Source organism: Sebastes umbrosus, chromosome 19 (genome assembly GCF_015220745.1).
Source record: "Sebastes umbrosus isolate fSebUmb1 chromosome 19, fSebUmb1.pri, whole genome shotgun sequence".
Taxonomy (NCBI): domain Eukaryota; kingdom Metazoa; phylum Chordata; class Actinopteri; order Perciformes; family Sebastidae; genus Sebastes; species Sebastes umbrosus.
This window is the reverse complement of record NC_051287.1, coordinates 6382126-6399545: the sequence shown is the minus strand read 5'-3', so window position 1 is coordinate 6399545 and position 17420 is coordinate 6382126. Positions and strand designations below refer to the sequence as shown.

The 17420-nt window shown below is 41.1% G+C and overlaps 1 protein-coding gene across 2 annotated transcripts; it reads right to left on the bottom strand.

Annotated features, from left to right (window-relative positions):
* Nucleotides 1-243: 243 nt before the first annotated feature.
* ajm1 (apical junction component 1 homolog) lies at nucleotides 244-15749 on the bottom strand. Of its 2 annotated transcripts, XM_037753683.1 has the most exons (3): nucleotides 15468-15749; nucleotides 8057-8082; nucleotides 244-5611 (listed from the first exon to the last, which is right to left on the bottom strand). In XM_037753683.1, the coding sequence occupies exon 3, from the start codon at nucleotides 5555-5557 to the stop codon at nucleotides 2279-2281; it is 3279 nt and encodes a 1092-aa protein (XP_037609611.1). In that variant the 5' UTR covers nucleotides 5558-5611; nucleotides 8057-8082; nucleotides 15468-15749; the 3' UTR covers nucleotides 244-2278. The 2 variants fall into 2 exon arrangements, with proteins under 2 accessions (XP_037609611.1, XP_037609610.1); XM_037753682.1 differs by lacking the exon at nucleotides 8057-8082.
* Between the last annotated feature and the right edge of the window lie 1671 nt (nucleotides 15750-17420).

The window sequence follows — 17420 nt, the reverse complement described above, 5'->3', positions numbered from 1 at the left end:
CCTCACTGCATTAGACTTATATACTATATACTTAGACTATAAACTGTGTTACCTTCATCACAATGATCAAATGTTTTGCGGCTCCAGACAGATTTTTATTTTTATTTTTATTGCCTAAAATGTCTCTTTTGATAGTAAAGGTTGCTGACCTCTGTCCTATCCCCTATGTCATCATTCCTCCTCATGTGCTGCTTTGAACAATGTTGTTGCACTTCACCTAAAGAACAGGCAGACAGTGGCACCCAGAGTTCCCATTCCATTTATTAGATATGGTTTATAAATAGACACACTCAGACACATATGTTGAAAGTATAAAAAATACAAGATTACAGGATTTTCTAGACATTTTTTAGATAGGTCTCTTCTCTCTCTTGTTGCCTTTGACACGTTATTTTTAACTTTGAATGACTGACGGAAATGGAAAAATTCATTTATTTTTTTCTTACACAGCATAGTAGTTTCACACTTTCACAAGTCCATTCATCGAGCAAGTTACTATCATCAAAGGGTCATGTTAAAATGAGATCAGAGCATAGAAAACAGTCACATGCAGCCAGCAACTTTTCACTGAATCTGTACAGCACGTCCTGTCAGCCAGACAAGTGTTAACACAGTGAAAATTTTCAAATATATATATGTACTTCAAGTTTCACTGTACTTTCGTCTTACAAATTCTAAGGAAAGCTGATATCACAAGGGGAGAAATGGAGAACAATGATTAATAACTGGGGGGAAAAAAACAGCTTATTCAACCTTTTACTGAGGACTGATTGCCAAAAGCTCCTTCACATCTTCCAGATATGTTGAGTCATTTGACAAATGGGGTCAAACCATTTTTTTTTTTTTAAATAGTTTGGATATTAGCATACAAATATGTTCCAGCTGCACTGTCGAGTTTTTAAAACTGTAAGTTTCAAATCATCGTCAGTGCGCTGGCAGGAAAATTTGGGATTTAGGACGCTACAAAAACAAAGTCAAGAACTATATCTTGAGAGATGAGGCAACATGGCTAAGTTGCATTGGTAAATGTTTCTAAAAACTTCTGCAACCGACGAGCAATGCAAAGGTTCTGATTCTGCTAAAACCGAAAAAAGGACAATATAAATCACACATGTAATAAACCTAGTGCAGCACAAATACACAACTAATGTCTTCTTCAAGCATTTATGTACCATATAGCTACTGTGCCAAATCTGGCTCAACTTGTTTCTAAGGACAATAAGTCCTGCTGCTAATTCATATATTTTAATTTGTAAATATATCTAAAAAATACAACTCATCAACTTCAGTGTTATAGGAAATTGCATGATTTATTGGTATTATACCAAGTTTTGTTTTTGTAACTTTCACTATTCACAGTGTTTAAAACTGAACAGCACAGGCCGACACCTACTGTGTGTGGCTGGTAACTGGCACCATTTCAATATTCATTTATAGAGGTTGCTTTCAAGTCCAGTACTGCTCCGGTACTGGATTTAGCTTGAATCTCTCCAGAGTACACCATTAAACAAAAAAAAACTTTCAGTATAGTACTTCTATATAAGCAACAATACGACTTCATGCTGATTTTTATAGATCTTTCAAGTAGCACAACTGTCTCTTTTTTCAGCTTTCATTATTTTCTTACGTTGCCATCAAAACTTTCAGTATTTTATCTGAATTTCAGCAAAACTTTCTTTACAGATGTGTATAATATAATATATTATAATATAATATATAACAGCTCCTTCTACAGGAATGTGGTACTTAAGTCATGAAGCAACTTTGCATAGAAAGTATTTACGTATAGCTAAGAAAATAATGTTTAATATTTTCTGCATGATATACCATTAAAGTCGCATATGAAAAATAGTCATGTCAATAAATGGACTCTTTCATTTAAAGAGGCTAAGTTTAAAAAAAACAAAACATACAGTTGTTATGTTAGCTAATAATTTGCAAAAAAATCAAAATACCTTTAATGTCAGTTTAGGTAATCCCTACCAAAGGGATTGTGTTGTAACAGTAAATAACCAGGATACAGATAAATGACTTGTTGTGGATAAAAAGTATGTACTTGTTAAAAAGATTAAAATAAATAATGTACTGTAACTGTGCTCATTCTGCACCTGACAGGAAATATTCTGAAAAAGAACAATACTGACCAAGCAGACATGAATATATATATCATTTTGATAACAAAATACTTATCTACAAATGTTTGTAATTGGATTGATATATAAATGTGTAACAATATATATGTATTTCTATACATATATATTTATAACAAAAGGTGCACTTAAATAATGTCATCGAGGAGATGCGGGGTGCCTACCCAGTCCAACGTCCTGGGCTCAGAGGCAGCCATGATCATGCACATAAACTGTTTACCGGTCCTCTTATCAATAGGATAAATAGTTGTGGGTGTGAACCTTCTGTTACTTTCCACAAACTCACAGAGCTGCTGATAAACCTGTGGGTATTCATGGCGTAGGAAAACCCCTCGAATCCTTAACTCCCGTTGTATATTTATAAAACAGATTTCTCTGGCCTTCCTGCCTTCCTCTCCCTCTTTGTCGATATCTGCCGTTCCAGGAGGTGGAGTGAGGATCAGCGTTTCCATGTCACTCTCTTTCTTGTGAACCTTTCTCTCGGGGCTGAAGGAAGCCAGTGCTACCTTTGCATATTTTCTCACAGTTGGAGCTTCGTTCCTTGGCGATGGCCCATCGGGCAGTTGGTCACCAACAGCAATGGATACATTCAAGATGAAACATTCGTTGGGGTCGTACTCTTTACCGGCTTCCTGTAGCTCCTTACAGTACTCCCCTAGGTTGTCCTTGAAGCTTTCAAGCTCTCGGAGGGACAGGTACGTAGGAGACATGAGTAGACTATCCAGGCCGTACTGCAGGAATTTACTGGATGCCGCAGGATTTGGAAAACCAAGGAACAGAACTCCTCTACCTCGAGAAAGGTAGCCAACTTTGGCAACACGGGAGAAGGCTTTGTGGATTTCTGCGGTCTCCCGGCAGTGTTTGATGATGTGACGGCATATGCTGCCAATTCTTCCGTACAGGCAGCTTTCTTTATGAATGTCCCAGTCCTCCCTGCGACAGTTACGAGAGCAGTAGTAAGTGTAGCAGCTGTGGCAGGATTTAAAATATAGGCAAGCATTGAACAGGGTCTCTGTCCTCCGGCATTTGTTGTTAGAGCACATCATTGTATCGTCCTCATCTGGGCTCTGATCTGGGGAGCACTCGTCTGCACTCTTCATCGCATCACTGGCCCCGTCCATGTCTCGAAAAGCATCGGGATTCATTCTTATCGAGGTCGGCTGCTTGTCAAGAGGAGGTGGTTCCTCTGTACATGGCTTTGAGCCCTTTCTGGACAGAGATACTGCTTCTTCCTCGTCAATTAACTTCTTTAGCTGATCAAGAATGTCCTCACTTGCCCTTCTACTGGGTGGCTTGTAATCGGTCACAAGATCTGCCAGAAGCTCATCAAGTTGTTCAAGGCTTTGCTGTAGTGAGGCGTTGTCGTGTGGCTTCTCTTTGGTTGAGCTTTCAAAGTCACGCTGAGTCAGTTCTGGGCCCTCGGTGCTTCTGGAGTCAAGAATGTCCCAACTGGCAGACCGTCCTTCAGCCTTATTAAGTTTCCCCGGTCGCATGTCATTATCAGTGATTGTTATCTCAGGCGTGACAAACCAGAGTTTACTAGCACTGTTCTTGGATGTCTCTGTTGGGCTTTTGTCAATTAGTGAGTTATCCGACATTGATAAGGCTGCATAGCGTCTTGGCGAACTGGAAAGATTGACTACCACCGGTTGCGGTTTGTCACCTGTGGTTGCAGCAGGCTTCCTGGAGTCAAGAAGATCATCGTAGCTCTGACCCCGCTGTACAGGAAGAGGTTGTTCCCTCTCTACACGAGAGTTAAGGATATTGTCCCAGGACCTCGAGTAAGACTTTGACTCTGTGCCAATTCTTGGAGGTTCTACACATGGGCTGGCATACCAGGGTGTTGACGCAGGCTCTTGTTGGACTCTGGTTGGAGTGACTTGAGATACATAAGAGGCAGGATTGGTGGAATAACCGGATATTTCTGAGCCATACCAGTCATCTGTTTGTGCTTGAATGACTCTAGCATGTCTTCGGCCCTCCGTGTAATATGCTCTTGCCGGGATATGATGCTCTGGTGGCATTGCATACATGTCGCTGGAATAATAAAACCTTGGCGGAGCAGTCTGGATTTGATAAGACCTTGGATCGTCCCCATAAAATATTCTAGTTGGAGGTGTCTGTATGATATATGGTCCTGGTTCATTTGCTGCATAGGGTTTGGGATACCCTGTCTGCACAGAGTATGGATAGGTCTCCATCTCAGGATAATAGGGTCTTGTAGCTACGGCATGCACCATTCGAGTCCTTGGATCTTGCACATATTGCACTTTTGGAGTATATGTTTGTCCTGGTGTGTAACGTTCATCCTGAAAGCAGGAACTTGGTTGAGGAGGAGCAGTAGTAACGTATCTCCCTGGGTCATCCGCATAGAAGAACTTGGTTGGCACATTAGGACTGGAATGAGCTCTGCGTTCCCTACCATAGTAATCACTTGATGACGGCATTCTTTGCAAGGGAATCTCCATGGGTTGTAAGTAACTATTTGGCATGCTGCGGGAATATTGATAAGCTTGCCTACCCTCTGTACCTAACGAATCAGTGGGAGTTGGTGTTCTTGAATAGGAGAAATGGCGTGGCACAGTCAGACTCCTACTCCCCCCACTGTGGTGCCTCTGCCAGGGTATGTCCACATGAGGTGTAGCCTGTTTCCGTCCTGAATGATGTAATGCTGCGTCATCAGGTTTGATGTCCACCCGACACCTGACATGAGGGCTAGTTGCTGGTTTATCCAGCCCTCCGTCCTCAGGATTATCCACAGCATAGTGAGGTGAGTATCTACTGGTGTCACTCATTTGAGGCTGCAACTTTATGGGATGGACTTCATGCATGTGAGCCCTAGTTGCTGCATGGGAGGACTCCCTTCGCGGTGATACTTCTGGCCTCCAGCGAGAGTCTCTCGGGGCCCTTTGGGACTCCCTGCCCTTCCTCCCCGAAGATGAGGACCCTTCAAAAGACACAGGGGTGAGACTGGTCTGGACCCGAGGGGCACTTTTTGACCTGGTCCTTCTTTTTTGTTCAGGGACAATGACTTCACTGGTCATATCTGCAGCCATTGGTTGAGGAGTTAACCTATGGCTAAAAATGTCCGGGGCAGAAAAACGGTATCTCTGCTGGCGGCCCAAGGCATTCCAGGCAACATCTGGGTTGGCTGCATGCCTATCAGCCTTCTTGTATGGGGACTCCATTGAGTAATTGTGTGATTTTGGGTACTCCAATGACTTATAGTCAAAGGTGCGGCAGTGCCTCTTATTGACTTTGCTCTTACTGTCCTCCAGTTTGCTGTAATTTATAGAATCACATTGTTTGGAGGGTTGCAAGGACTTGTAGTGTGAAGAAATGGGGACCAATTTAATATCTCGATGCACAGTTGATACCAGTATGTCAGGAGGGTCTGTACGTGTCATCTTCAAGGGACTCCTCTAGTTATCATCATCAAGTTGCTTTAATGTTGATGTTGCCTGGAGAGGTAAACAAAGAATTTTAGTTAGTGACATTTATGCAGGCAATACAAATTTGTTCCACCAACTATGCACGAATATAAAGTACAATTCAGCATGGGTTACTTGTTAGCGAGTTAGTCTCTAGCGTAAAATATTGGCAGAAAATATTAAACAAAATTTAGAAACATATTTTAGTGTAATGTTTAACTGTAAAATGACTCGACTGTTTTCAACACTGAGGCCTGGTCACAAACGTTCTTATTTTACAGCTAACAGTCCACTAAATATGTTGGTTGTGGAAATACGCCGTATGTCGTAGCAATGTGCCAGCACAGGCAGGAAATAAAGAAGACAGCTAGCAAGCAACAGATATAAACGATGCAGGATTTAAAATATTTCAAAAATTTGCTTTGCAAATGTTTTTAAGGAAGGAAATGTAAACAGAAACTTTTCTTTGTTTACAAGAAAAATGCTGCTGAGCTTTCAGTATAGGCCAAAACTTCTGCTCTACGTCTGTCCGTCTGTCTCTGAATATGATGCTGCTAATTCATGAGTCTTCCTGATTGGCCTGAGGATGGCCTAAGTCACAAATTTCTTGTGTTTAAGTCGTCGCCAGTTTTCATTTTGTAATGGATGGTTTGTAATGTGTCAATCGTGAGAAAGTGTCAGTGTTTTCTTGAGACTATAAAGTCTCTTAAAGAGACAAGGCACCCTTGAGCGTCGGTATCGAACGCCGACGGCCGTGACAAAGCATCAGGATTTGACGCCCTGGGAATAAGAACGGGCTGTAATTATCCTTATGAACATAAACATATGGCTATTGTTAGTACTCACAGCTGGATAATTTTTAAATCTAGAGTACTCTTGCTAGTTTCTCAACATTACCAACCCTAGCTTTAAGTCAAGGATTAGCAAAAGGCCAAAAAAATCCCTGGTGTCAGTCACTCATGCATCGTAGCCCAATGAATAATTTATGCCATTTGATGCCTTTGATCACGCTGACTGCACTCGCAATCTGCATGAATTTAACATATGATTTAAAAGGCAGCAGTTGGAAAGTGACAGGCACGTGCATTCTTAAAAGATGCAGTTGAGTGGTGGGATTTGTCTACGATCAGAAGAAACTTTTGACTAGAAAACAAATTAAGTAATGACATTTCAAGATGTTTACTAACGCTGTAATCATTCAACAAAAATTATTTAGGGTCTGTTACTCATAAAATCATGATCTGTATTCATAGAAAGGTAATTGTAAAATGTAGAATTACAAAGATGCAGGAATTAAAATACTGCTTACATAATAAAATACATAAAAAATACAAGCTGCTGCAACCTGTGTGAGACCCCCGAAGGAGAAGCATCTGACCCAGATTGAGCAACTGGTCGAGCAGATGCTCAGACCGGAGCAGATGGAGGATAATTATGGTGTTGACATGGCTGATGTCTCCCTAAAATCCTGTGGCAACTGCAGCCATGTGCACATTTGTAAATGTCCTTTTAAAAGAGGGCAACTGTCAGAGTGCAGTAACAGTTCAGCGAAGGTCATGTTCAAATGCTCAGAAAAACTACAAGTCTTTGCTCCAGTCCACCAGACTGTAGTATGGTTAAATGGATCCAACTCAAAGCTCTCAATACCAACCCCTGCTTACTATTTTCATTTTTCAGCCATAAATCCACTTAAAAATGATAGAAAAAAGACATGAATATTAGCTGGTTTTTTGCACTATCAATATATTTTTCTGACAGGAGTCAGGCTTAGAATGTCACATCAAAAACATTGTAAAAACCCTTGGGTTGAAAGGGTTAAAAATAACCTCTCATTTATTTGAGGATGGCCTGTGATGGGCTGACGCCTTTCAGTAACAGATGGCTGCATGGAGTAAGTGTTACTCTGCCTTCATACGGCCACAGGCCACTTGCAGTTCTCCTGCAAGTGGCCTGTGGGCACCTCAGAGAGTGTGCACATGACATCATTGAAAGTAAATTTCCTAGTGCTGATACTAATATATATGTAGTTTCCATAGAAGGGCATAAGGTGGATAAAAAAAAAAGTTAAATTAGGGCTTATTAATGCTTCAAACTGGTCCCTCGTGCACAAGATAGTAAATGACTATCCAGTCTAATGGTTGTGACTTACTTCTGGTCAGTGATTATAGTGAGCACTGTTTTTATAGTGCATTGTGGGTATTTTCTATGGAGCACTGCAACACTGCACCATTGGCACTGAACACCCTAGAAAATGTCTCTCCGGGCAGAACTAATTCATCCTTTCCAGACTTACCCTCCCCCAACATCAACATTCAACGCTACACACTGACTACCCCATATACTACTGAGACTGACACTTTGAGGGGAGCTCTGTTCCACAGCTGTATGTGTGCCAACTTGGAGGGAGTAGGGAGTTGTGGGAATTGGGAGTGTTTGGAAAAGTTATGCTTAAATGTTTTTTTTCTCTATGCTCACCATGGAAATGGAGCCTGATGTGAGACCTGAAGAGAGATTTGCAATCGAAACATTTCAAGTGCAATATTGGCCAATAATCTGTCAATGATAGGAGTGTAAGGGTACACAAAATCCATGGTTCGATATATACCTATATATGGTTTTGGAGTCATAATAAGGTATGTTTTCAGTACAGTAACAACGAGAAGCAGAAGATAACGTTTTTGTTGTTTAGTAAGGTGTATCAAGACGATGTAACACTTGCAGTAAGGTGTATCAAGACAACGTAACGCTTGCAGTAAGATGTATCAAGACAACGTAACGCTTGCAGTAAGATGTATCAAGACAACGTAACGCTTGAGGTAAGGTGTATCAAGATGATGTAACGCTTGCTGTAAGGTGTATCAAGACAATGTAACGCTTGAGGTAAGGTGTATCAAGATGATGTAACGCTTGCTGTAAGGTGTATCAAGACAACGTAACGCTTGAGGTAAGGTGTATCAAGACAACGTAACGCTTGCAGTAAGGTGTATCAAGACGATGTAACACTTGCAGTAAGGTGTATCAAGACAACGTAACGCTTGCAGTAAGGTGCATCAAGCAATGTAACGCTTGCAGTGAGGTGTACCAAGACGCTGTAACGCTTGCAGTAAGGTGTATCAAAACGACGTAACGCTTGCAGTAAGGTGTATCAAAACGACGTAACGCTTGCAGTAAGGTGCATCAAGACGACGTAACCCTTGTAGTAAGGTGCATTAAGACGATGTAACCCTTGCAGTAAGGTGTATCAAGACGATGTAACGCTTGCAGTACTGAGGTATGAAGACAACATACTGTAACGCTTGCAGAAAGGTGTATTAAGATGATGTATTCAAAAGAACACTAAACAGCGAGTTCAGAGAAAGGAGAAGAAAGACCAAGTCTTCCACTATGTTGCTCCTATCAAAAATTAGGTCATATGTCATTCTCCTGCTCATACAGCTGACATGGTGAGTCAGGCGACTAACTATGCAGGCTGCGCCCAAAAGAGAGGCAGTGATACTTGGCAACATGCTAAGAATGTGTAGCAAGCTCCATTATAATTCAGCCAGTAAGCTATGCTTTGTTAGTGTGCTTTCACCCACAGCGCTGCAGATAAAGAAGTTGTTAGTTGAGGGTCAATTAATTCAAGCCTGAGAGGATATGAAATTTATTCAGGCCCCTTCAGCATTGGGCCAGTACAGTGTAAATTTGCTTTAATCTTGGTCTAAAATCTCCCCATTCTGAAGCGCCAGAATGTCTTCACATCTCTTCACATGACCACAACACGTCATACCAGTGAAACCTTTGTGCAAAAGTAAACCAAACACAATGGATATTATTTCACATTCCTTCTATATATTGTCTCTGTGACCATCAAACTGTATTTTCTATACAGGAACACATGTCCAGACGAACATAGAGCACTGTACATCAATGATACACAGGTTTGCATGCTGTCGATCTGTTTGCTTTTGGCTCATGATTGTTCCTAATTCCACTGAAGTAGCCTCTAGTATCACGTGGCTCAGCCTCTTGACACCATTACATGTGAACTGGCTAGCTGACTCTTCAGCTCTATAAATGCTGTTTCCTGCTCCATTTCCTGCAATCATTTGCAGTATTGGCTCATGAGTCTCTTCAATGCTTCTGACGTAGTGATCCTGATTGTGTTGCTCCAATGCTATTTCACACATAATGTATTCCCCAAACACAAGTTCAGTCTGAAGAATTGACAGTTATTGCTATTGAGTCTTGTAATCATCACGCTGTTGCATGATTCTCCCTAAACAATGATGTTGGGAGAGATGTGAAATCCTGAAATGCCCCGTAGACTACGTCTATGTCTAAAATTATTGATGGATGCATACAAATTGTGTATAGTACATTACTGTAATTATATCCGTCTGGCAGCTGCAGTGCGCTTCGAGACATGTAGCCTATGTGTTGGATTATTCAACATCTGAATCAAGTTCACTGTGTATGCTGTTATGCCTTCGATGTTTGTTTAATGCCATGGTTTTTAAAATTATTTGTTTTTTACGTTATCTGCACATATCAGCTGAATTATGATGAAGTTATGGTTAAGGTTATGCATCTGAAACACTTGGTTAAGGTTAGGAAAAGACTGATTTTAAAAAATGAATGTAACTGTTGGATTGTGACAGAACACAAACTCCTACCTCCTGCATGAAAGGTATTAAAATTGGAAGCAATATGCCTGTCCACCCACCCCAATCTCTACTTTTAATAATGAACCTTGGTTACGTAACCGTAGCTTTTAGCCAGGCAGAACGTTGATATTGAACAATGTTCAATAACCACATCTTAAACAATATCTGCAGAAATAAACTCCGTTGAGGTAGCCTACAGTTAAGGTCAGACGACTAAAATAGAAGTAAGGGGAAGATTGTGGTTACGGTTTAATAAAAAGCATGGCAGGATCATAGAAATAAAAAAAGGAGTCGAATGGACATTACCATTCAAATCAAGCCCCCAGGAAGAGCGCAGGTCGTTGATGCCAATTTTCGTAGTGGCCAAATGGCGGTACTACAACTTCCATGTCTGTCACGTGATGCCACTGGGCCCAAAAAGACTCTTTCCCATAGACTCACATTGGGAAAGAGACGTCTGTAACTCAGCGGATAATTTTGTTTTTAGATAAATCAACTTCCCAGTATGAACACTTGAGTGAATCCAGAGTTATTTCCCTTCCTCCGTTCATGTGAATGAGACCCAGAGGGAGGCTGGAGCGAGGGCTGGGAGGCGTCGATAGCAATCCGTGATGACACCGTGACGGTTGTGACCCCGTGACCGAGCCATGTGACCAAGCGGACGCTACTGCGCCTGCTCCAAGGGCCAAATGGATGCGGAAGATCGCCGGAAGATCCGGGTACTTTTCCACTCGGAAGTTGAGCCATTTTGGCATCGTTTGCCACTGAGCAACTTTCATAGGAATGAGCGGTGCCCCGCCTCCAACGCTGTATCCAGTTCTCTTAATACATCCATGAGAATCGCCCTCTACGAACATGGTTTTTAGGGATACTGGGCTGATTGATGTGGCATTCTTCACCCCACATCTCTTGGAAGAGGTGGCCCCTCCAAGACTAAATGGTTGATTTTATTCAGTGTTTACGCCTCATAGGATTTATCAACCTTCTTCAAGTAGAACCACAGTGTAACATATGGAGTATCCCATTAAAGCTACAGGAACCTGGTTTTGAGAAGCCTTAATATGCGTCAACAGGGATACAGTATGTCTGCAATTGTTGGTGGATTTCAACTTCAAATGATGTAGTAACTACTTAGAAAAAAACCCAATATGAAGATAGGATGATCTATGAGTTGGTATAGCTGACAAAAATAGAGAATACGCGTCATGCTCTCACTATCCATTACCGTTGATGAGACGAAGAAGCCAAACCCTGCATCAGCTATAATCCCCAGCTCCTCAAACGACTACAGAAATGAGAACGGCAGGTGTGTAGAAGTCTCAAAGGCAGACGGCAGACTGATCAGAAACCTTTAAAGGTTCAAATTAAGTCTACAGAGATATAAATACCCAGGTTACTCAATGTTCCCTGTAAACATCCAAAATGTGATCAAAGAGAAGAAAGCACTCAGTGCACTCTCTAGGAGGTGCATGGTTTAATCTATTTTTCGCAGCAGTGAAATATGGGTGGCTGCTGCTTTTGGAGCATTGTATTATTATGCCATCTAGCCACAGGGCATTAGTTGGTTGGTTGGTTGGTTGGTTGATCCAACACATTAGTCTATATGAAATCGGGTTCAGCTTTTCATGGTCTCCTCAGCATAAATTGTAATTGTCAGTGGGTCAGAGACCGCTGCTAGGTGTGACTGGCTGGCCCCCCACGGGCACATTTCCTCCATGGCACTGCGCCACAACTGGTCGGCTTGAAAAGGCCTGGGTTGAAGGTGACTCGCCCGGACCTCACTGCTTCCCGGGGCTGTGGATTTAAAGCTCGCTGAGCCCTCTCTCCCTGCAGGGATGGACGGGGCTCCTGGCGTGACTGTCAACTGGGACGGACTGTCCTCTGTGCATCAGGAGTCTGAGCATGGATGTATTAGGAGAACTGGATACAGCGTTGGAGGGCGGGGCCCCGTTCATTCCTATGAGAGCCAAAATGGCTCGACTTCCGACTGGAAAAGTACCCGGATCTTCCGGCGATCTTCCGCATCCATTGGGCCCATGGAGCCCTAACTCCGCCGACTCCCAGCCCTCGCTCCAGCCTCTTTCTGGGTCTCATTCACATGAACGGAGGACGGGAAATAACTCTGGATTCGGCTATTAGTGCATTTTACAACTTTTAGGCCCTAATGATTTAAATAAAGGCTATTCAAGTGTTCATACTGGGAAGTTGATTCACCTCAAAAAAAAATATCAGCTGAGTTACAGACGTCTCTTTCCCATTGTAAGTCTATGGGAAAAAGTGTTTTTGGGCACAATGGCATCACGTGACGGACACAGAAGTTGTAGTACTGCTGTTTGGCCACTACAAAAATTGGCATCAACGACCGGTGCTCTTCCTGGAGTCCTGATTAGGGGTCTGAGGTGATGTCAGCAACCCACCTGACCCGTCTTGAAACACGGACCCCGTCTTGTTAACCGTGCGTTATGGGTGTGACTTTTTTGCCGTCATCACCATTCATATCTATGAAACCAATGTGTTTATAATTACAGTAAATTGTTTAAGAGACCACAAAATTGTATCTAGCCTCTTCAATTTGCTCTCAAATTGCAAATTTAGGGTAATATTCCTATATATATTTTTTCATATTGCATTATATATCGCAGAAAAAAAGAATATTGCAATGTGTTTTTTCCAATGTCATGCAGCCCTAACTGGAAGAGGTTTCCCAACGCTCGTGTCAACACTCGCTCACTAGCAAGCCGCTTGCTCGTTAGCAAACGTTGTGTAAATAGGCGGCCTACTTTCTCAAACACTTATGTGACTTTGTTCTAAGCAGCATTTCATTTAGTTTATTCTATAGCGATATTGAGGACATGCAAAAGAGAGATCACAAAAACTCCAATAATGCTGTTCTTCTCCACTGATATTTATCCACACCTGGTTATGACTCAACTTCCTGTCCCACCAACTGCATCGCTTTCAGCAAGTCATATGGAGCTTTGAGGAGAGTTCAGTGGGCCTACATTGTTAGTCTTGTTTAAAACATATTTCAAAAACATAAGAAAAATCAATGTAAATGTAGAAAAACAGACAGGAATAAAGTTAAGAGTATCACCAGAAGTGACTAACTCACTAACTGATGTGTTTGTAGGCATTAGGTTTGTGTTGGGATTCTGCTGCCGCCTCAGAGACAAACCCATATTTGGCCTCCTACAGTACCGCAGGCTGAAAGAGAGCTCCTCTCTCTGGGTCTCACTGTGTTGAATGAATAATACAAAGATAGTGCTGAAATGATTGGTTGTAATCTTATCTTATAAGCAACTGGGGCAAAAGTACCTACTGTAGCTACAGTAAATTCTTTTGAACTAAAAATACCAAACATGTGCTTCAGCTTCTGTTTGATGGTGATGAAACTGAACACTTGAGCTGTTATGTGATGATCAGTAGCTTCTGATTGATGATGAATTGTTCATAAATTATACAATTAAGCTTCAAATGTAAATTAATTCTAGGGGTGGGGCCCATGTGTTACGATTTTTTTTTTTTTTTTTTACAATTTTGAAATAGATTTTTTTTTAATGCCAGAATCGACATATTTGCTTCATTTGAGTCTATGTGGAGGTAGAAGGAAGTTACTGCTTACATCATATTATTTTATAGAGCAACAAAGTCCATGTAGGGTGGGTTGGAGTGGAGGATTAGAATGAATGGATTATATTCCCCAGACGTATAAAACATTACATGTCCCTTATAAATTAAAAAGAAAATACCACTAACTTGTGAGGGGAAATGTCTTTATCCTTTTATTTGACTGATATATTTGACTCCAGGACATCTCTGACTACATACATGCTGAAAATCAAACATTTTAATATACTAATTTAGATATTTTCCAAAGTAAAAGTCCCTAGAAGTGTACGATTCATCTTTTTTCTCATGGTCTAGTGTTTAAAAAAGTTAACAAAAATCGCAATAAATCGTAATATCGAATCGCAATACTTAAAAATCGCAATACATATCGAAGATAGGTGAATCGTCCCAGCCCTAAATTAATGCAAGATTTGTATTTTTGTCACACAAATTTAGAAATTGTAATTTCACAGCTGTAGCTGCATATAATCTATCTATCTATCTATCTATCTATCTATCTATATATCTATATATCTATCTATCTGCCTATCTACCTATCTATCCATCTACCTATCTATCTATCTATCTATCTACCTATCTATCTATCTACCTATCTACCTATCCATCTATCTATCTATCTATCTATCTATCTATCTATCTATCTATATATCTATCTATCTATCTATCTATATATCTATCTATCTGCCTATCTACCTATCCATCTATCTATCTATCTATCTATCTATCTATCTATCTATCTATCTATCTATATATCTATCTATCTATATATCTATCTATCTATCTATCTATATATCTATCTATCTGCCTATCTACCTATCTATCCATCTACCTATCTATCTATCTATCTATCTATCTATCTATATATCTATATATTTATCTATCTACCTATCTATCTATCTCACTATCTATCCATCCATCTGCACACATATTGTGGCCTCTGTACAACTCTGCAACATCTGGCTAGGCTATTCTCTGCCGGTCTTCTGGTGACAAAATCAGAACAACCCATCATGCAACCTCTGTAATACTGCAACCATGCAGTGCTGAGGGGCTTGTCTAGTTGGAAATGAAATGAACTTGGGTTGCAGAGCAATGCATCTCCTGTATAGTCCGAACAAACGTCGCATTGACGCCCCTGAGCTAGCAAACACTGCGTAGTATCCTGACTCCTGACTGCTGCTGCTGCTGCTGCATGAAGCTGAGCTGCTGCTGCTGCTGCTGCTGCTGCCTAGAGCCACAATCCTGATGAGGATGAGGATGATGTCAGTGTTCCAGGATGGGAACACATTTGAGGAACATTAGCCAGCAGGGGAAACAAACTGCATGGACAGAATAGTAGCTCTAATGAGCAGGATCTGCATACTCATCTTCTCTGTGTGCTCAGAACATGCAGAATCACAAACAGGACGACATGCTGTGCAAGCTACAAATGCAATTTGATACGTGCACAAGATGCAAAGAATCAAAATGCACGATGCTCTGATGTGTATCATCATCGCAGTGATGTCAGATTAAAACAGAAATAAAAGAGGAGGTTGGAGGTTAAAGATGCTGCACGGTGCTGCAAAATGCAAAGCCTCCATCCATCCATCCATCCATCCATGTCTTACCGCATCAGTCCGGACTGCCAGCAGCAGCAGCATCCTCTGCTTCTCCATGTTTTATGTCCGGGATGTGCGATGGTGGTTTCCCAATGACGACATCAGACATGTGCAAAAGATAAAGCTGCAATATCCGCTTCATTGGTCAGGTTTCCTCTCTCCTCTCTCTCCTCCTTTTGACGTTACATCGTTGGTGGATTTCTGCGCAAACCCCTCTGCTGCTGCACCATCCAACATCTCCTCTACGTGGCCATAACCACAACCCAGCCTCTCTCTCTCTCTCTCTCTCTCTCTCTCATCACGCCTGCAGCACTGACAGCTTTAAACCTCCGCCAAGGAGGCTGTGATTGCCTCAATCCTCCATCTGTTTCTGACTGTGACGAACATATTTCCATATCAGGGGAATCTGTTGTGCACATATTCTCATATTCAATCTCCAATCAGGATGAATCCTCACCACATTTTGGTGCCACTCCCTCAGAGCCACCATTAGGATTATTATACTAGTGTTTTGCATGTTGGAGGTGATTACAGTTGAGTGCAATAATGTCACTGTTTCATGGGGCATCACAACTCTATTGCATGTCTGAACTCACCCAAAACATTTCATTTATGCTTCCAAAGCTAGTTATTGTGTCAGTAAAATTGGCCACCAAAATGGAAAAAGTTGTTTGGTCATCCTGTGAGCCGTATACTGGCCAAAATGTTTAGGTGTTTTTTTCACCATGGCACTCAACCCTGGAAATGTTTCTACAGTTTTTCTCATTCGCTTTGGCTCAATTTCTCAGATGAGAATTATTTTTTTCAAAACAATGAGTTCAAATCTCTGAACAATTAGTTTGTTGTTAACAACAGATTAGGAATTCTCATTCATTCAAGCAAATTGCACGTGTTTTGGCACATGTGAGCAAAGAGTCAGTACAATTGACTGCAATTTGCACAATAACCACTTGCACATGGCTTATTGATCATGTATGGATGTGTGTGTGAATGCTGATATGTAGTGTAAAGGAACCATGAAGTGTTTGGCATTTTTGCATGCATACCTACATAAAGTGTCAGTAGGCAGTATATATTTAGCATCATTGGGCAAAAATTCTATAATAACCTTTCTGCATATTGTAATTAAAGTGTTCTGAGAGATAACTAGACTTCTGCACCTCCTCATGGCTCTGTTTACAGGCTTTAGAAAATCTAAGACTTTGACCAATCACAGGTCATTTCAGAGAGAGAGAGCGTTCCTATTGGCTGTGCTCCGGCTGGTGGGCGGTGCTTGGTATTTCCTCAACTGATCTCAACATGGCTGCCGGGTCACAAACTTTCTCATTGTACAGCTAAACAGTACACTACAAGATGTTTCTGAAAACATTTGAGGAGAGAAATAGCCATTACAGTAACAGAATATTAATTCATATTTGATCAGCGCTGCCTAGTTTGACCGTTTGGTCGGAGTTTGCGAGTGATTGACTCGTCTCCTTCATAGACGGCAGCTGGATGGCAGACTCCGGATCAGCTCTGATTGGTTGTTTTCCTCCGGTCTGTGAAATCTTGCAGATGCCGTTGGGAGCACCGGAGGACACAGAGGCACATGATTTTTTTCAGATTACGTACTTTTATTACATATATGGCCGAAAAAATGCCAAAGTATGTCCGAAATATGGCCGAAAAAATTTCCAAAAAAAGGCCGAAATATGTCTGAAAAAATGCCAAAGTACTGTCAGGATATAATGACCGCTTTATAAAAATAACTTTTTTAATCATATTTGCTCCATTTCTTCCCACTGCAGCTCTAAACTATTAGCAAAATAATCAATTTTCTGTCAATCAAATATGAAGAGCGTATCAATAATAACTAAAGTTGTCAAGTAATTATAGTGGAGTAAAAAAGTAAAATTTATACCTCTGTATTGTAGCGGAGTAAAAGTATAAAGTAGCATGAAACAAAAATAATCTGGTAAAGTA